At 42.8% G+C, this 20,881-nt stretch overlaps 1 protein-coding gene across 6 annotated transcripts in view; it reads left to right on the top strand.

The window, feature by feature from the left end:
* The window catches only part of MAD1L1 (mitotic arrest deficient 1 like 1), a 346,167-nt gene that overhangs the window by 177,979 nt on the left and 147,307 nt on the right, over positions 1-20,881 (top strand). For all 6 annotated transcript variants that reach the window (XM_023936806.2, XM_023936807.2, XM_023936808.2 and 3 more), the window contains 2 exons: positions 5,275-5,363; positions 14,314-14,404. In XM_023936806.2, coding sequence (XP_023792574.1) covers positions 5,275-5,363; positions 14,314-14,404 — 180 coding nt within the window. The remainder of the gene's footprint in view (positions 1-5,274; positions 5,364-14,313; positions 14,405-20,881) is intronic.

Below are 20,881 nucleotides of genomic sequence, written 5' to 3'. Positions count from 1 at the left end.
CTCCCTCTGTGTGCTTCTCTGCAGAGTTGTGGGGGAACAGCCTTTGGGAATGCCAGGGGGATGGGCATATGGAAGAGCTGGTGGTGCTGTTTTTGCTGAGCAGAATGATCTCTGAGGTGCTCAGCACGGTGTTTTACCACGCTGTGGTATTGCTGGATACCCACATTAAACTCAATGGTGTTTCATGTATATTGGATTTTTGATGCCAGATTTATAAGCTTGTAGAGAACACCAAGCTTGCTGTGCTGCCTTTTGGGAAGAGGCAGAGAAGCTCCTTAGTCTCTGCTACATCCAATGGAGAGAAGCACAAATGGCATTTTGTCACATCAAGGTTCTGGTTTGTCTGTTTGCAGACCTCGGTGTAAGGGTCATACTCAGGGTCCCGTTTCTCTGTTCTTGTCTATTTTAGCGTACACTCTTCCTTTCCAAGTCTGCTTGGTGCTCATACATATTAAATATTTATGTACTGAAATAGCTCCTTGACTTGTGTTGAGCCTTGTAGTCCAACACAACCTCTCAATTCACCTTTCCATGCCTGCTCTGTGCAATTCAGTTCCCATTTATCGCTGCTGTTCAAAATCAGCTCTTTTGCTGAGGAAGGCCTTTCAAAGGATGTTGCATCAGCCCATTGTTAAATAAACCTTTAGACATTTATAATGGATTCAGCATTTCCTGCTTTTTACAGTTCCAAAAATGCTGAGTGACGTGCAGACACTCTTCATCAGGATAGGATTGCTGTATCAGCCCCTCACTGAAATGCACTCATTATTCAAATAATAACTGTATGTCTCCAGCATGTGTTCTGTGAAATGCGTGTACATGATGTGGGCGAGTAAACCAGCCCCCCCCCTTTTTTTTATTCAACATGCAAATCCTACTTTGGCAGTGAGTTGAAATACTTCAGATTTTGAGTCCTTTATTACCCAAAATGAGTCCCCTGAACAGATTTCATCATTGGTTTGGGCAGTGCTTTAAAATTTTCAGAAGTTTGTACGTGGTTTTCAAGGCTGACTGATCTGATCTGTGATAAGCCTCACTCTGATGACAGAGTGGGGACAGCAGTGGTCAGTAAGAGGTTCTGGGAAAACTTTTCTCCATCAATGCAGAAATCTGCTGGAGTTGACTCTGAGGAGCAACAGGTCCATGGCATTGCAGGGACTCAGGGTTGCTTGCGTGGAGGGGACAAATATGGGTCAGAAATGACAAATGCCAGAAATACATCAAGAAAATCAACTAAAGTTCTGTTTCTTCTAGCTGTCAGGAGATGAATTTATAATTTTGTTTTTCCTGTCATCTCATATGTCTTTAAATAATTGCTACAGAAGAGAGAAGCAGTGAGGAACATATTTCTTACCCTGCTGTGGGTGTTTGCTATGTCATTAACACTTGGAGGAGAACCACCTTCTTGGAATCTTGTCCAGGCAGGTTTAAAAGTAAGGCTGAGAGAAGAGTGATATCTCATATAATTAAATACTAGATGAAAATGCACCCATGTTCTTCCTTCCTCTCCTTTTCCTTGAGTAAATAATCACAGAGGTTCTTATTTTGGAAAAATTATTTGCATTTCATCTTCTGCATATTTTTGACAATGGACATTCTAAAAATAGTCCATATCCTGTATGTGTCCTGATCACTTTTTATTGTGAGTAATAAAGCTGTGCTGGAATTCCTGCTTAAGAATTAAAAGACATTAAAAAAGTTCAGGATAAATGGGATCACTGTAGGTTGAGAACAAGGGGCCCCAGTATATTTTGAGAAGAGAGCAACACATCCTCAAAATATTAAGTACCTGTTCATATGTTTTATTCATTCATGGGCTTTGATATTGCTCATTATTCTGCCTTATCATAAAAACCTTAGATAACTTTTAAAACTATTAAAATAACAGCTTGGTTTCTTTTCAAGTTGCTGATGTGTTCTGTAGGGTCAGATTATCACTGGGGGTCTGATCCTGGGTGATATAATCCCTGAAACTCCTGCAGATGCTGTAGGTCCTTAGGTCCCTCGTGTGCAGCTTTCAGAACAAGAGATGCAATGCTGTATTTCACAATGTTCCCTGCCTGCTCTCAATGCCAGTTAAAAGATCAAGGCTGACCTGGGTCGTTTGGTATGGAATGGGGGAATACAGCAGTGAGCTGTAATTTGAGCAGCCCTTTTCCCCTCTCTGCTTGCTAATGGCTTCTACTAGTTTAATGTATTCAAAGCAATAAAAGTTTAGCTTAGCCAGTCACATAAAATTATTGATAAAAATTGGAAGAGTTTAGCCAGGAATAGCGAGTTGGTTCAAAAAGCATAAAATGCATGCTGAAAGTGGCATCTGGTGAACAAGAGAGACCAGGAGTGGAAATTAATTTAGGAAGAGGGAAGTGATGGGAATTAGGCAGAGAAAGCAGCAAGAGGGATTTGGCTCTTCCTTCCTTTATCTCTTCTTGAGGCTGTTCTTTGGCACAGGTACTGAGAGGACAAGTGGACAGGAAGGGACAGACTGCCCCTGTGGTGAATTATTTCATGCTCATCACCCATTCCCAGAGCAATCCTGAGGCCGTGTCCAAGGGAATGGTCTTGGAAAGCTCCTTGCTTCTAGGATTTTATCAGATTCCCTGTTTTTAGGCATTCTCATCATTCTTGTTTTGTGTTTTGCACTATATTGCCTTCAGAAAAGCAGAATTGGGTCCCAAGAGTAACCCACTCCATCTCATCTCAACTGTTTTTGTCCTGGAGAAAACATTAATAACATAATAACAAACACCATTTTTAATATCTGAATATTGTAATATCTTCAGTGAGATTGGCAGTAAGGGATGTTTTCCTAGTGATTGCTAGGGATGAAGCCAAGAAACAACACATTTTGAATGAAGTTTTAATTGTTTTACTTTCTTATTTCATTAACAATTAGTGAGCTCTGAATGGCAATAATTTCCTGTGGCACAAAATTGTTTCTTGGCCTGAACTTTAAACTCTCCAGTAGTTTTAATCCTAGTTCTGGGAAGCAGGTCCATGTCAACATCTCACTCCTCGAGCCAGTTTCATCTGTAGTGATACCACTGTGTCCTCCTCTCCCTTCTCACCTCAGGCACATCAGATTTTCAGTCCAGGGTGTCTTGGCGCTTGCAAATTGGGAGGACATGAAAATGACATGAAATGCCCTTACAGCCCATGTGTCCTTCCCTCCTCATTCTCCTTCAGCAGCTTATTCTTAGAAAGCCAGCAGAATCTCATCCTGCCGCTGCTGAGTGTACCTGGCACTAATTTGTCACCGCTCTGTATCAAGTGAGATGCTTGAGCTCCCTCAAGCCTTGTGTGCATTCACTCTCCCATCTCCTTTTCCTGTTACACTCTCTTTTCTCCCCTCTCTGTGCACAAGAGACCCCAGATCACAGCAGCAGCTTCCTCACCCATCTGTGCCCCCCTTGTCCCCCGAGAAGGTGGCTGTGATTTATCTGTGTGGGTGAGCAGGTGCCACAGGGACTTGAGGCTGAGTCCTCTTAGGCAGTGATAAATAACTCACAACTCCCATCTTCAAATGCTGCCCTCACTCATCCCAGAAAACATCCTCAAACTCCTAATAGCAGACACGGGAAGCAGGAGGCATAATGAGTGTTTTCCTGCTAGAAGTAGGTTGGAATTGAAGCCTGCTCCTCATCCCAGTACCTTTTATTCACATTCCTGGAATTATCTGGTGTGCTTGCTTTATCCCCAGCCATCTGTGATGGGCTGAGCTGGGAGAGATAAGCTCAGTAATCAGAAAATTGAGGGAAGCATTTCTGGCTGTGATAATCTTATCAGGCAGCTAATATGCATTAACATTTGTACAGCCTGATGATGCAGGTGGGCCTTTGCTTATTTTTTATTCCTGGATGTTTCTTGACAGGCAGGGAGAGAATGCAGGGCGTTTTGGGGTGTCAGGGGGAATTAGGTTAAAACATTTTTTGGTGCTCTTTCTTCTGCTCTGTTCCTTTGGTGTCAGGAAGGGGTGGGAACATAATCTGACCATCCATTTTCTGTCTTTTCCTGCCAACAGCACTGCCATGCTCTGCCTGTCTTTTCTGGTAAGCATGGAAGGGCAAAGAGGCAGCGTGTCAGAACTTCAGATCTGTCTGAGCAGTATGACTGTCTGTGACAAGATGCTCCTTTTTCTTGTAATATTGGAGAGCTGCTGCAAAAAGCTTGCAGAAGTTTGCCATTGCAATGTGATTTTGCTCTGCAAGTCTAATCTATGCTGTTGCAGGGAATGGTGTATTAATGGATTATTTCCCTGATGCTGAGCGCTGAACTCTCTCTGGTCATAATTTTGCATCTATAATTAAGGCTGGATTGCTTGTTTTTTCCTCCTGGGTGAAAAAATATTGTTTCTGTCAACAGATTTATTAGGGGAATTAGTCGACAGGTGGTAAAAAGACAGATGACAAAAGGAAGTCCAGAATCTCAAGGATGAGTGTGTGAAGAAGGTCTGAGCTGGGAGAAGGTGTTGGAACAGAAGTTTGAGTATCCTCTAGGTAGTTTATCTCTGCTTATACTTCATAATAAATCATTTTCTGAAGGGTATAGAAACAAGTAACATATGGACTTTATCAATCTGTGCATTGTCTTGATCTCTGAATTAGGGATCCAGACTGCTACGAGTCAGGGAGCCTGGGAATTGTTGAGTCTGGGTAAGAAGTTCTCATGTCTGTAGAGTTTTGAAATACTTTTTTGTGAGTTCCTACCCAAACAAAGCCAGAGGCAGAAAATATTCTTAATTGTTTGTTTGTTCAGCCAGAGCTACCTGAGCAACTAGAGCTAGGAGTGTGTATTGGAAAGTGCTGGAAATATTCCCCAGTCTTTTTGGATTCAATGTATGTGTCTCAGAGCTGTCATGGACAAGACAGTGTAATCCTGTGGTTCATTTCTTCTGGGGGAGGAATTGAGTGAGGTTGAACTATCTACACTAAAACTCAGGTCCCAGTGAGCTCCTAATGCCACACAGTCTTCTACATCCCATTATCCATGGGGGAAAATAGGGGAAACATCTGAATGAGAAGCAGAAGCTTTGCTAGTAACATTCAACTTTCTGTGCCTCATCTACTGTGGAGAAAATGTTGGGAAAGGCAAAAGGAATAGCAAGGGGAAGGAGGGTTAAGTGGGGTTTTGACATTCAACACGAGAAAAGTTGTGCTTCACATCTGGATCATGAGGAGTCTGACCTGTGCAGAACCTCATGATTTCCTCCTCCCTTTGCTGTTCATGTGTGCCCTCAGCAGTGCTGCAGGAACTAATTCCTTGTGTCTCCTGCAGCTGGAGGTGGAGATGAAGGTCCTGAAGTCTCAGCAGTGCACGGCTGAGCAGAGCACGGTCATCACCAAGGAGGAGGTGGACACGCTCAGGTAGGCAAAGCAAGCGGAAGGCTGAGCAGATTCTACTCTTTTTGGTGGAACTAATGAGAAGGGAAATGCCTGGGGTATTTTCACTGCCTGCTGTGGTTATTGTTATCTCCTGGTGGAGCAGCAGATACAGGAGCTCACTGTGCATGAAGAAGTTTCTGTGCATAGACTGTCTGTGTCCATAGGCTGCCTGCAATTCAGGCAATGGGGTGATGATCAGAACATATTTCCCCTGTATTCCTGAAGCAGGATGTTCTTTTTCTGAGCACATGTTTTACTTTCTCACCAGCTTTTATGGACATCAGATCCCCATGAAGCATTAGCAGAAACACTCAGCCCGTGATCTCTCCTGCATTTGGATACTTTATAAGCTTTGCAATCTTTTGGGAGGCTTCAGGCTCTTTTATTTTGATGTTTGGAGTCTGTCAGTTAATTCATAAAGCTGGCTCCTGCATCGCTATTCCCCCTGTTGACTTTCTTTCCTGTGGAAATAGCATTGCTGTTTATTTGTTATTTTGACCAAATCTCGACTGTAAATACAGGATCTGTTGGCATGAGTGTGAAGAGGTATAGAATGCAGCTTTTGTACTGCTGATGCATGTGTAGCACTGGAGATAAAAGAAGGATGTTTCCCCTTGTGCATTGCTGGAGATGGCAGAGGGGTACCTGTTGTGATTCAGTGAAAGAGAAGTTACAAAACAGCATTTCAGCAGAGGATACATGAGCATTTACAAAAGCTACAGTGAAGCTAAACAACCTTTCCATGTATTTTTTTTAAAGCATTTATAGCTTCCATTGCAAAGCAGGTGACACAATGAATACTGAGCACAGAAAAGTTCATTTGTTTCTGAGTGTTTAATACAGTTCCTTTTATTTAAGTTGGGCGAGTCAGGTCCTCACAGGCTGAGCATTTTATTCTCAGCTGATGTAAGACTTTGGCTGGACTTTCACTTCTTAATTCTTTTATATTTTCAGCCGTATCACAATAAAGTGTGACTGCCTCATAGGACTGAAAGCAAGGTTTTGCAGCGAGCAGAATCCTGCAGAAACCAGAAATTACTGGCCTGTATGTTATGGCTTTGCTCTTGTGCTTTGCCTCTGGAGCTTGTTTTACAGCTTTGAAAGCCCAGTTCTATAGCAGGAGGGAGGTGTTTGAAAATAACACATGCTCAGCTAAGCTGTTCCAGTACATTTTAGAGCTGTACATCGAATCTTGGGGACTTGCTCCTGTAGTTCCCTCAAGGTGCTGTAATAGTTCTGGAGGCCCAAGGCATACATCTCCTTTTTTTATTTTATCGTATGTTTGAGTTCTGCTAAAGGAGAAAATGCTGTGATTTCCCTTTTTTAGGGATATAAAGCTGTCTCCAGCAACTTTTGCCTATTGTGGGGTTTTTTCCCTCATTCAGGCTTTTCCTTTGCTAAGGCACACTGGACCCTCAGAAACCTGAGGTTTACACTGATGCAGGAGTATTCAGCACCTCCTTGGCAACATGAAACCTGTCACTCCTGATTAATAATGTGCCTGTGTATCAGTGAAACCAGCAGCCTGTTTGCTGTCTTCTGGGACCTGCAGGTTTACAGAGTTTTTCTGCAGTGCCTCCCTGGTCTCTCCCTCCCTGGCTGGTGTTGCTGAAGCACCCTTTCATCTGGGAGACATTCAGGCTCTTTATTTTCCCCTCTAAGACTCATTATTTGGTGTTTAGCTTCCCTGAGCAGCATTTGCTGTCTATTACCTGAGCAGCTTGAGGGACAGTGTGTGTAGGGGGAGGCAGCTGGATTGCCACATAATCCAGACCACTCCATAGTGTGACAGCCGTGAGGATGGAGATGTCTGGCTCTGCCCTGAATGAAAATCTATTTCCTGGGCAGGGATGAGTGGAGCTCACAAATACCTGCTTGTTATGGGATTGTGGTGTTTGATTCAGCTCAAGAGCAGCCCTAAAGCTCCTAGATAATGTTTTTCTCTCTTTGTTTTTAAGGAATTTCTGTGACTACTCATCTCACTCTCTCCCTTCCCTGGATGGTGTCAAACCTTTCACACACAGTCTGTCCCAAACCCAGGCCAGTTCCCAGTGTGGTGGTTGATGGTGCAGAGCTGATTTCCAGTGATGGGCCATACTCAGAAGGCTGTTTCAGCAGAGGCCAAGCTTCTGCAATTGTTCCACATTGATATTTTGGTTTATCTTCTCTCTCGCTCCTGAAGCTGTGGGTGCACAGCAGCCAGAGTTTCACATTCTAATTCCAGACTGTTCTTTTCTGTAATTTCTTTACTGAACCACTTTTTTGTTGTCATGGCTGATTTAAATACTTGTCCCAGGCCCTGATGTTGGTTATTTAGTTACAGAGCTGTTCCACAAAGCATGGATTTGTTTGATTTTGATCATACTTTTCACTGCTCAGCTCTGACAGTAAATGACTTGATGCAAGGCATTCTCTTTCTTCTGGAGCTTTCTTTGCTGGAGCACAGTAAGCCAGTCCCTGCTCCTTTTTCCTTACTGTTGGCTTCTATTACTGCTTCAGACATCTCCTCACCCTCTCAGGGACTCCACATCTGAGTGGAGAGAATTTCAGAATTTACTTCATAAGGATTTTTTCTTATGTTTCTAGACTTAAGCAGTCAATGGATATAGTTGGACTTTATTTTGCATTTTCTGTGCATTGTTCAAGAAACTGGGCCAAGTTCTTTCTTCACAGAAGAGGCTCCTTCTCAAAGAAACACAGAATAAATCACTATATTCTCCCCAGTCCTTTGGGGCTCAGGAAAAGTGTGCTGTGATCCACATCAGAACACTCCTCATGGCTCAGCTGGATGTGTCCCCTCCATACAGCAGCGATGAACTGGGTGGGTGTGATTAAAGAACAGAAGGGGTTTGGAGGAGAACAGGGATCAGAATGGCAAGGGATTAGTTCTGCTGTGCTCATCCTCCTCCTGTGGGCCTCAACAGCACCAGTTTATTCAATTTTATGTGGCTGCTAAGGAGAGAACAACACAAACTCCACTGTCACTCTTTCCTTCTACACACCACTGCCAGAAACTAATTCTGGGAGAAAACAGGGAAGAACACAAACTTCCAAATTGGAAAGTGGGGAAAGAAATGCCACAGTTTATGAAGGAGTTATTTCCATTTCTGAAGTTTATTGTAGTCTTTGAAATCCTGTAACCTCCAGGATGATGTGTCTGCTCCTCTGGGCTGATCCCAGCCTCTCCTCTTAGCTGCTGTCTCGAAGGAATGTGAAAAATAGGAGGAACCACTGAAGCCAGCAAGAGGAGTGTGCAGAGCAGCAATGGATTGTTGAGCCTCCAGGCATTTCCATACAGACCCCGTGGTTAGGAGCTCAATTCTGAAAACAAAAGCAGGGGAGACATAAAGGGGAAAAAAAAAAAAAAATCCATATTAATCCTTTGAATCTGTATTCACCTCCTGTGAGTGAATGAGAGCTTTTAAGAAAAATACCTTTTGTCTCATTTTTCTTTAGTATGGAAAGTAAATTTTCAGGCAGAAACTTGAAAGACTTTATCAGTTTTTCCTCCTTCTCTTGAGAACAAAGTGCTATTTCGTCAGACCTTTTGTAACTTTAAATGTGAAACTCTCTCCCAGCATCATAATTTCTGGAGAGACAATAAAAGCAGTGCAAATGCTGTCATTTCTCACACTCTTTGCTGCTCCTTCTGAAATAATATTTGTTTATATTCTGCAGATCCTATGAAAATAAATAGTGGTCAACCCCTTGAGTTCCTGTGCTGCAGGGTACAGCATTTGGGCATTAGCACCTTTTAGAGGGAAGTTGATAACTGTGCAGAAACTGGTGTTTCAGAATCTATAAATAAAAGGAATATATTTAAAAAGAGCTTCACTGAAGACTTAAGTGGCAAAACCTGAAGGACCTTTTCAGCTGGAACAAATCTGAACTTTTTCTTTCTGCTGTCAAGCTGCAACCCCGGTAAATCCTAAATGTTTTCTGTGGATTTAGTGACTGGGTAGAGTTACAGTAATTCAAAAGAAATTCATGTCCTTGCCAATGCCCATTAGTCACACTTGCTGGAATTCTGTCTGCTCTGCTCCTAACACCATCTCAGTGCCATCTGGATCCCTTAATAGCATCTTCCCAGCACATACATTTTCTGCTCCATTCAGGATTTTCCTGTTTTGCAACAGCTTTTCCACATGGCCATGTCCCCTTCACAGATGGGGTCTCTGTGAGACATGTCCTCATCGGTGATAGCCACAGGCAACCACATAACATAGCTGAGTATATTAAAAACCAATAAAACAAAGATAAAAGGGTGATGGGGGAGGAGTTTCCACTGGTTAATTCCACTGAAGAGCTCTGGACTCAGAGAGACTTTTGGAGTGTCTGGCTGCTGTTGAAAATCCAACAGATTGCCCCCTTTTTTCCTTTCTGAAGTAGGAGCAGCCTTGTCTCACGATCTAAGGTTTTTAGACAGGCTGAACACACACAGTGGGATGTCTCCTGATTCTCACAAGTGTCATTTCAGGGGACCTGAGGCTGTAGGTGGGGGTTTTTTTTCTCATTCCTTCTTCTGATTTGAGATAATGAAATATGCAGTAGAGGCAATATGAAGCTCAGTTTTTAAAAGAGGGAAAATCTGTGAGGCTGAGCAAATGCCAATGAATCTGTATTCTTGCACTTAATTTCATCTTGGGAAAGGTTGTGGAGGTGGCATCAATTTACCTTATGCCTGTGGAGCCTTCAACTCTTGGTTCAGCTGTCTAACACAGGAAAATCTTCTAGACAGGTGAAGAGATCCTTACCAGAGATTAAATATTTTCATGTTCTCAAACCCCTGTATGGAGAAGTTAATGAATTCTCCAGAAATTAATTCAAACGGTTTCATCCTGTATCACAAAACTTGACAAAGGTGTTGATATTTCAGAAAGTAACTGATGTTTCTTCCTTTCTTGTGGTACAAGGCTGTTTCTTGAATAGATACCAGCTTTTAAGGCCAGATTGGATGGGGCTTGGAGGAATGTGGTTTATTGGAAGATGTCCCTGTCCATGGTGGGGGAGCTGAATGATCTTTAAGGTCCCTTTTAACCCAGAACATTCTGGGCTAAAAATTGAGCTGGCAATGACTGTGCTGTGGCCAGGTGTTTCTGTAGCCTGCTTTTCATGGTACTCACATGGATTTGTCTTGGCTTGTTCTCCCTACCTGAAGGTAACTCCAATGTGCAACAAGTGGAGGATTGCAAATTGGTGATAAAATAACATCACTTCTCTTGTGTAGGTGTCCCTGGAGAGAAGAGGCACAAGGAGTGTGCACCATGGCTGCCTCTGTGGATGCTGGTGCATCCCAAAGCAGAACACAATCATCCCTATACACCAACTTAATGTGAATGAAAAAAATCCAAGTGCTAAGCCAGTAAATATTTTTCAATATTTGACTTCCATATTTTAACCACCAGCTGCAAATGCTTTGCTGTGTTTATATATAGATAGGATTTCCCTTGCTTCTCTCTCTTTGCCATTGGGAAGCTTTCCCCAGGGGGCTGGGAAGCAGAGCTGGAATAGCACAAACTGTTTGCTAATGGTTCTGAATGCTTTCCCACTGGAGATCCAGGACACTTAGCAGTGTTAAAAATAAGATAGGAGAGGGATAAACGGTGAAAGCACTAGTCAGTCTCAAAATCCTCTTGGCACAAAGGTTACAGCCATGTTCTTGTTCCTCAGTGCAGAGGAGATTTTGTCTCTGAAGGAGAGCCAGGGGGTGTCCCGTGCCTCGATGGGCTGACCTTGCCCAGAGCAGGGCAGGCAGCCCTACAGCCCGAGGTGGTGCCAGGAGGGGAGGATGCCCTGACAGCTGGGGCACTGGGAAGGAGCAGTCATCAGGGGGATGAGGCTCAGCTCATGGGTGCTCCTGTGCCTGTTGCTGGTCACAGAGTAGGTGGTTCTGGAGAAGAGAAGGCACAGTAAGAGTGACCTTATTGTTGCTTTTCAGTACCTAAAGGGGCTACAGGAGAGTTGAAGGGGGACTTTTGACCATGGAATGCAGTGGTAGCTCAAGGGGCAATGGCTTTTAACTGCCACAAGCCAGGGTTAGATGGGATATTTGGGAGAAATCCTCTCCTGTGAGGGTGGGGAGGCCCTGGCACAGGTTGCCCAGAGAAGTTGTGGCTGCTCCATCCCTGGAAGTGTCCAAGGCCAGGTTGGATGCAGGTGCAAGCTGAAATAGGGGAAGGTGTCCCTGCCACAGCAGAGTGGGGAACTAAATGATTTTTACTGTCCCTTCCACCACAAAGCATTTCAGGATTCCATGGTTGGTATCTGCTGCCTGCCTGGGAGTGCCCCGGGCTTTAAATCACCGCTTGCTCAGCAGCGAGGCACAAAGGGCACAAACAGATTATTGAATCCTGAAATTGCAGGTGAAATAGCACAAAAATGTAATGGCTTGAATCTAGCCTCATTACAGCTGTGTCTTAGGTCTTTGGGAAGTGTTTTCTGGCCACTGCTATGAGTGATATTCAAAGGGTAACTGATCTTAAACCTCCACACGGAGACAAGTTCTGCAGGCAGATACAGCAGTGTCAGATTATTTGTGAGGCTGGATGGGAAGAAATTTGTTCCCAATTAAAATTCAGCATGTCAAGGATGGAGAAAGTACTGATGAGAGTCTTGTGTCTGGCTCTGATCTCTCAGGAGCTGTTGTGCTGTTGCTCCTCAGAGAAGTGTTGCTCTCCTCGTGGCCTATTCTGCAATCCATTTAGAAATGCATCATTAAAAGCTTTATTTCCACTTTGAATTTCCATTTTTTCTGACCTTTTCAGTCTCCTGCTTCAGCATCCTCCATCCCCACTAGCTTTGTGTCTCTTCTGAAAGTTATTGATGATATTTTTTAATGGCCTGGACAGTGCTAAAACTGTTCTTCGGCATTTTAGAGGCTTCCAAGAGCAGAAAAAGATGAGACTTTATAATATTTGAAAATTGCCAGCAGGGGTCAGGCTTACAAATAATTTAAGCAATCCAAGCTGCATATTTATAAAGGAGACATTTCTGTGCTGAACGTGATGTAGATCAACCTGCTTCTATGGAAAAGTTTGGAACTGTTGCCAAACGAATAGGAGAGATGATTTCTTCCTTGTACCTGAAAAGGCTGTTGCATAATTTTGGGATATTGGCAGATGGTTGCATTCCTTATTGTATGGTGCAAGGATTTTCAGCTTAATTTAGATCATTTAAAAGTATTATTAAGCAAGATAATTAAATTTTAAGACTATTCTGAGAAAAGGATCCTGAGAAAATTGAATCCAAAGATCAGTGTTATTCTATACTAGTACAATTAAAGTTCTGTATTAGTTGTACAATTAATCCCAAGAAGTTAGCATGTGGAAGGGGAGGGTATTGAAGAAGCATCAGGCTTTTGTACTCTGTACTTCAATGCAAGCAAAAATTTTGCATCCAATCTTTTATACGTATATCTCCTGCCTAACAAGTTTGATAGAGTTCTCTGGAGGATTCTCCAGTTGTTTGTCTAAGGTGGGTATGGTTGATCTAATGTATTTGACCTTTCAAAAAGCTTTGAGCCAAAGGTCATAAAGAAACTTTGATGGAATAAAAAAAGGAGATTCTTTGTTGGATTGATAAGAATGTATAAACCCTAGAGGTCTGTCCTGGTGTAGTGTCTGCTGGGTGCCCATGTGAACAGGACAGAGCTTCTGGGTATTTTGCCAGGAGCCTCTCCTGGCTTCTCCTTGCCTTGTCTCCAGGATTTCCTGAGCCAGAGATAATACAACATATTTTTACTTTGTAAAACTTCATGAATTTTCTGTCTGTTAATTTACTTATGTAATACAAAGTTAAAATATGGAAAATCAAAGAATAAATGTTTTCACAATGCTGAGGGTTTTTCCACTACGTCCTCGAATGGTTTTGATTTGGAACTGGGAGCTTGTCCAACACAAAAAAGGGGCTAGTGAGTCACTACTGGGTGAGGTGATAGATTTTGAGTGAATATGAAATTATTCAGCTTATCAGAACATTCAGAATTTCAGAAGAAATCTGAGGATGCTGCTTGAGATGGGAGATGAAGTTGCATGTCAATATTTGCCAAACCCATGCACATAAGAAAAAACACCCTTACTTTTACTCCCACAACAGAGAGCTCTAAATGAGCTGTTGTCACTCAAGAAAGAGATCTTACATTAATGTGAACAGCTTTCTGAAAACACCAGGTAGGTGCTCTGTAGTTAAAAATACAAATAGAATACTAGAAGCTGTTGGAAAGGAAGTGGAAAATAAAGCAGAAATCTTCATTGTACCACTGAATATATCTGAGTGCTCTTTGTGGTTCCAGCTTGTTTAATGTCAAAAAGTCTATATGAAACTTGTAACAAGGAAAAATAATAAAAATATGGAAAATTCTTGCTGTGAAGGAAGATTAAACTGAGATTCTTCAGGAAATACTAGAGGAGGCCTGTACTGTGGTGTGGAGAGGGGAGTGTGGTACAATTATTCATGACTTTTCATACCAGAACTAACGGGCACTCAGTGAAATAATCACATGTGAAGTATAAAACAAACTGAACTAATTTTTCCTACAGCACATAATTAAATTGTGGAACTTACTGCCAAGGAGTATTGTGAAGGCCAAAAATATAAATCAGATCAAAAAGAGATTTGATGCCTCATGGATGTTTTAGCTGCTGGTGGTTATTAAACATGATGGTCTAGACTCAGTCTGTGGCTCAGAAGGTATCCAAGCTGAACTTGCTTTATATTCAAATTGTATATTTTTAATACACTTTTACAAATTATATTTGCATCATCTAAGCACGTCACTTTTAACCATGTGTTTTAGCTGCCTCAGTAGTGCAGTTTTGTGGTACTGAATGGAGTAACAATCTGATACTCTTTCTGGTTTCATGCTTTACTTGATTATTTGTGGTGGGACTGTGCAGGGACACCCCAAGTCTATTAATTTTCCCTTCTTCTCCAGGTTGAAAATTGAGGAGCTGGAAGCTGAACGCAGCAGGCTGTCAGAGGAGAACACATCTTTGGAAATGAAGCTGGAGAAGTTCACTCTGCAGGTAGGAGTGTGGAGGTCCAGAGCAGCTGGAGAGCCTGGCATGGTCCATGTGCTGTGGCTGTTCCAACAGATGTGCCTGAGTGCTCCCAGCACGGAGCTTCCCTCCCCTCCCTCTGGGCAAGGCACCTTTGGGCAGCCTGTGCTGGCTGCTCTGTCACCCCTGTGCTTCTGACCATGCCATCAGGGAGGTTTGATGCCAGATGGAATCACACAGATTCAGTTGTCTTGTTGGATGACTCTCTCTAGGACTTCTCTTCTTGGAGCCTTAAAAATTGGTTCATGATAGGTAGCTCCACCATTAGAAGTTGTCTGTCCCTGAATTCATTCATGACAAAGTGGGAGCATAGACAGGGCTGAGCAGCAGGGAGTGGATGGGAAATTCTGAGTTTTGCTTGCAATGAAGTCTCCTCTGTGCTGGTGTTGGTGATGGAAGCAGAGACCACCTCAGTAGGAAGCTGTCCAAGCCAGGAACCATCAGTGCTGTTGAGGGGGTGATCTGGCAGCATCCACAGATGTGCAGAGCAGAAGGTGTGGAGTCAGGAGGATGGGGAGTGTGTTCCTTTTGCTCTGCTACTCTGTGTGTTTTCCCTTTTCCTGGTGCTGTCCTCTACAGCAGAATGTGTTCAGCTTTTCACTCTGGCTAGATCCATGAGCTCTCAAACAAGGACAGCAGATGAGTGGAGTGGCTGTTCAGCTTGTTGTCACCCTAGGAACAGCTTTCCTGTGCAGAGGAAGGGCAGGGGAGTTGCTTCCAGCTTTCCAGGTGTTTCCTGTTTGAAAGATGCTGGATCAAACAAGAACCTGAGCCTGTTCAATCAAAGCCCACCCTTCTATGAAGAGTGTTATCTCTTCCTTCTTTTCTGTCTGATGTGCTGAACAATTTGTTATTGTAGCATTCTATTATCTTAATTTTTCTTTTTTTCCCCCATTTTTTTTCAAATTGCTTCATGGTAGAACACCTGCAGGTTTGAAATTACCCAGATTTTAGCCAGACCACTGATTTTATCTTGACACCTATTAGACGTGAATCAAAATTTTTTATTTTTATAACCCATTCCTGAAGACAGGGAAAGTGACAGCTTTGATAAAGCAGGGAGCTAAGAGCTGCTGAGCATCTCTGCTAAGCCATGTTTAGTGTGAAACCTGTCACCCTGCTCTCCTTTAATTGGGTTTCAGTCATCAGAAGGAGATGAAAGCTTTGGGCTGGTGTTTGGATGCTTAGGTCTCCAACAAACACAGGAGCAGCTTTGGTTTCAGAGCAGATTACAGCTCAGGTCATGGTTAATCTGCCTACATGGTCTTAGAGTGGTTACTGGTTTCCTAAGAAGCCCTGGCCAGAGGAATTCCCTATTTTATTTGTGGTGTCTGGAAATATCACAAAGATCTGCTTTGTTTGTTCATACAAGGATGAACCAAGTGACTTGAGATGCCAAGTCTTGAGTAGCATGTCTAGGAAAGAGAAATCTTTGAGTTAGTGAGCTGAATTCAGGTAATGATGCTCTTCTATCTCCCTTGCCAAGGCTGAGGACATGGTTTTAACTCCTTATTTAACAGGAGGTAGCTCCCCCTGTCCTTAAAGTCTCACTTTACTTGTGTTTTAGAGGACTTGATGCCTTAAAGTAGTTTTTTCGAAAGAGAAGGAGCAGAGAGGAAAGTACAAGTACTGGAATATGTCAGGTGAATGCTAAAGTGTCAGTATTGATCAGTGTGTGCCCACCTGAATGGCCAAGAACTCCTTGGAGGGAAAAACAGCCTTCCCAATTTTTATTCACCTTGTGAATCAAATACCTTGACAGGCCAAGCTTAAAATGACTCTTTTTATAAACACATTGAAAAAAGGTTTGTTACAGTGAGAACTCAAGAAGTTAGGGATAAGTTTAGAAATTCACCTCTTCTATCAGTGCTGAGCAAATGTGCTGAAAATGTCATTATACACTCAGATAAGGACACTGAAGTGTTGCTAGTTTGACATGTTATTTATTCCCACCTCTGAAAGAAAACATTGGGAAAGGATGGGTTAAAATAAAGTCTGTATCATGAAGGGAAAAAAAGCAGGACAAATTGCATACAGAAGTCACAAGGAAGTTTTACTGAACAGGAAGATGATTAAAACTGCAAACATGAGAGAAGCATGGCTTCAAATCCAATAAAAGCGTAAGAGAGGGGGCTGACATTAAACCAGGTAGAATGAGAGTGATTTCTGACAAAGCTTTATCTGCAGTTCCTCCTTGTAAATGAAAACCTCTGACTCCTGGAATTGTGTCTACCAAAGGAAAGGTATGTAGAAGGGACATACTCAAGTTGGGAATTTGGAAGAGACAGGTTGTAGAATTAAGGCTCAGTAAAGCACTGAGTCTGCTGAGTTCATGAAGTTGTGTTTGGTGCATGAAACCTACGGAGATACAGCTAATAACTTGTAATTAAAAATGTCAGTTTGAATGTATTGAGGTATGGAAAGGAGTTGCAAAAATGTCTGTCTCCAAATCACAGAATCATTTAGATTGAAAAAGACCTCAGATCATTGAATCCAACCTATGACCCAACACGGTCTGACACCACCAGACCATGACACTGAGTGCCATGTCCAGTCTTCCCTTAAACACTTCCAGGAAAGGCAACTCCATCACTTCCCTGGCTAGCACATTCCAGTGTCTCATCTCCATTTCTGTACAGGAATTCCTCCTCTCACATCTTTTTGTATCTGAGGCACAGGAATTTTGTTGATTACTGCACAAAAGCCCACTTTGTGAGCAAGGGGACCCTGATGGGCTGGGCAGAGGACAAAGGAGCACCTGGAAATGTGCTTTTGGTGTGTGACTCGCTCTCCTTGAGCTCAGTATTAGCGAATGAACTGAGGTGCTGAAGCTCTCCACAGCTGGGTGTATAACATCTGACACAGTTTTGTATTCTGTGCTTGTGTGGGGACAGCTTGAATTATGCCTGAAGACGTTTTCCACCTCCACACACCCTATCTTGCAAAACCCCTTGCCTCTTGACACCTAGCTGCAGGATGCATTGATTTTCCTTCACTGGTATAAAGACTTTAGCATGGATATCACTCACTGGCCAGGTCTTTACTGCTAATGAAAACCTCAGATTACAAAAACACAGGAGCTGTAGAGCAATGACACCCGGTTGAGACTGCCTCCCTGGTGCCCAGGATATTATCTTAAGGAAAACATTTCAAACCATGGCTCAGGAGAGGGATTCAGATAATATGAAGAGTGGGTTTAAACACACAATTTTATCTCCTCTACCATTCTTCCTTTCAATGAAGCAAAAAAAACATTTCCAGGAAATCTGAGCTGCTACTGCTTGGCCCGTGGTGGGCAGGCAGAGATTTCTCAGAAAGGCTTGGTTTGTTTAGTTATCTGAAATGATCTGGACCATATTCCAGAGGTGCTGGTGGAAAAGTGCAGCTTGATGCCAGGAACAAAAGAGACTGATCAAATCAGAGCTTTTTGGATAAAGTGGGAGGAAAGAGTTGTGAGGAGTGTTCAATTAGCATTTCTTACTGCTAGGAGCCCTGTGTTTACAGGCAACCAAGCGGATGTGAAGTGTTCCTTATGCAAATACTACTCTCCTGCTTTTCCTGCTCTCCTCTACTCTTCCAGCTGAAGAAGAGATTCTTCAAGGTTGGCTGCTTCAAGGAAGATTGATTAAAATCAGCTGCAGTTTGACTTAATTGGATCCATATGCTTGGAGAGGGAGCAGGACTAGTTAAAGTCCTCATAATTAGTTCACAGCTGGTTGGTGAGAAAAATGAAACTCCAGTTAGAGTTCAGATAAGTGGATCTGTATGGATAAAAGGCAAGTAGATGTTTGGGGTTTTTTCCTCACTGGATGTGTTTGGGCTTGAAAATCACCTCTAGTCCCATAGCCAAGCTGGCAGGCTAATCCCTCTGATTGTGTGCATGTGTATTTATGAGGCTAAATGGAAAGAGTCTGTATTTTCTGGCTTGTTTCTGAGTAAAAAGAATCACCTGTGGATGCTGGCAGTCAAGAAAACCTGACAGAAAACTGGGAGAGGTCTCAGGAGTAGACAAAACCCAACAAAGGCCGTTTGTCTGTGGGAAAGGGTCCTGACTTGGCACAAACTCTGCGTTGTCCAACTTTAATTGCTACGTCCCTACTCACAGTAGTAACTGGTTGTGTTTAGCCTCTCTGCCAGTCAGTAATAAGACAACAACACTCTCAAAAATGCAGTGGTATTCATATATATTGAAATGATTAGTTTTTGCCTATTATTTCGAAGCTCAGGAAGAGCTAACTACATAATGTGGGGACAGTCATCAGAAAGCTCACCCCAGACAGAAGCTGGGATTTATGTTAAACTTTGCAGTTGGAGTAGAAGGGACTGGATTGCCTATTATGGCAGTCTTGCTACTGGGTTTAGTTCTCCAGGAGTGAAATATCCATGACTGACAGAGGTGCTGAACATCCAGAGCATTCACATATTTCTCTTTCCCCTTATTTCTTCCACCTTTGTGGCTGGGTTGGCCTCCTTCTTCTAGTGCTGTGTTTTGAGGGAATAACAGAACATCTGGGAGCTGTACCCCAGGGGAAGGTGGACAGAGAATGTTTCTCCTCTTTAAGCATTTATGACTCATTTTATGGTTAGGGCTTTGGCAGCCAGGCAGGGACTAGCTTGGAGTTAAGAACCCAAGGCAAAGCTGAGGTCATTTAACAGTCTAACTGTTCATTTTGTGACCAGTGAAGAATGATGAATGAATCATTTACACTGTTATAAAACTTAAAAGGACGTAGTCAACCTTTCAAGGTTCTCTAATTGGCCTCTCAAATGCTCACAAGTCTTCTTCCTGGATTATCTCCATGCCCTCCCTTTTCACAAACTTCCTCTCTTTATTTCTTCTGTGCGTGCTGAGGTCTGTGCTAGCTCCTGTGGCACAGCTGGTCCCTGTTCAAAACATCACCTAAGTTCAGCCTTTTTTTTTCCTTTCTAGAAGGCTTCTTTAGATGGTTCTGGGCAAATCACTTGGCATCTCTTCAATCAGGTACTGCTTTTGGCAAGGTGTAGGAAAAAATTTGCGTGTACTCCGGAGGGACTTAATTATGAGATAGAATAACTGAGAGCATCCAACAGGACACCTGTAAAGAGAAGATGAAGAGCAGTGCAGGTCCAGGACTGCAGAAGGTTGGATCATATTGTGCTGCCCCACTCATCCAGTTCATGGGACTGTGTGGGAGTGGATGGGGAACAGAGTGATTTGTGATCCATTCCACAGACTCCCAGATTTGATCTGCAATAAGCTCATCTTTTACAGGCAGAGCTTATTGTTTAAATTCCACAGGCAGCATCAGGTCTGCACTGACCTAAGGAATTGTACCTAAATGTATCTGCTCAAGCATACATATGCAGAGACCACTCTGGGGATCACTCTGCAGTTTTGCTCAAAACAGCAACAAAAAAACCATGGTAAACAGACATCATGGGTATTGATTTATGCCAGATCATGCTTGTATAAAACAAGAAGAACATTCACACAGGAAGCTGGCTTTGATTGAAGAAGGGCCAATGGGTTCTGGGGATGACAGCAGCAGTGGTGATGGGATGGCACAGGCAGCAGCAGAGGGGCAGAGGAGCACTGTGGAGTCACCCAGAGTGTCCTGGTGGCTGGCCTGAGCAGCACCTGTGCTGTTACACCACCTTCACTTCAATTATCTCTTGAGCTGGGTAGGAGAAACTAAGTCTGAACTGCTCTTCTGTATGGGTGTCCCTGGTGTTCATAGGGAGCTGCTAAGGGGATGTGCTGAAGTGGCACCCAAATGAATGGGAAGGAAAAGAGCTTCCCCTATAATGTGCCCATAAATTGTGCTGAAAGGATTATATGTGTTATTTGTGAAAAAAAACATTGTGTATCTTGTGTGGATTAGGTAGTGCAGGAAATCCTAGAACTGGTGTAAAATGGAAGGAGTGTAGAACCTGCTGTGATCCAGCCCCTGGGGATTACGTGACACTGAATTAGCTGGGGCTATGCAAATATTTGTACGTGTTAATTCTGAATCCACTGCTGTTATTAGAATTAACAGAAATTAGAAACATTCCATGGGAGCAGAGAGGAGAAGCATAAACCTGTCATTTACTTGTAGGTTTGTCATGAGGTGGTTCAAGGAGGAGCTGTTAGATGGCCTTGGTGGCCCTGATAAATGTGATGTGCAAAGTGGATGTCGAATGAAACGAGGGCACGCACAGAACAGACTTGCTAATGTTTGTTAACATCAGGGACTACGAGTGCATAAATTCACATTTGTGCAGGAAAATTTTACCAACATGCCCTTTAATTTTTTTTTTTTTAAAGAAATTTGCACATTGAATATTAAACACCTGAAGCTCTATAAATTCTACTGCCAGAGCTGCCACCGTATTGTTTATTTCATGCAGCACCTTTCTCAAAGTTCTGCAGAAACTGATTAACATTTGCATAATACATTTAACACGAAAATCCAGAATAAATTC

This window comes from Cyanistes caeruleus, chromosome 17, assembly GCF_971803275.1.
Source record: "Cyanistes caeruleus chromosome 17, bCyaCae1.hap1.1, whole genome shotgun sequence".
Lineage (NCBI taxonomy): Eukaryota > Metazoa > Chordata > Aves > Passeriformes > Paridae > Cyanistes > Cyanistes caeruleus.
The sequence above is the reverse complement of the archived record's forward strand: the minus strand, read 5'-3'. Positions and strand labels throughout refer to the sequence as shown.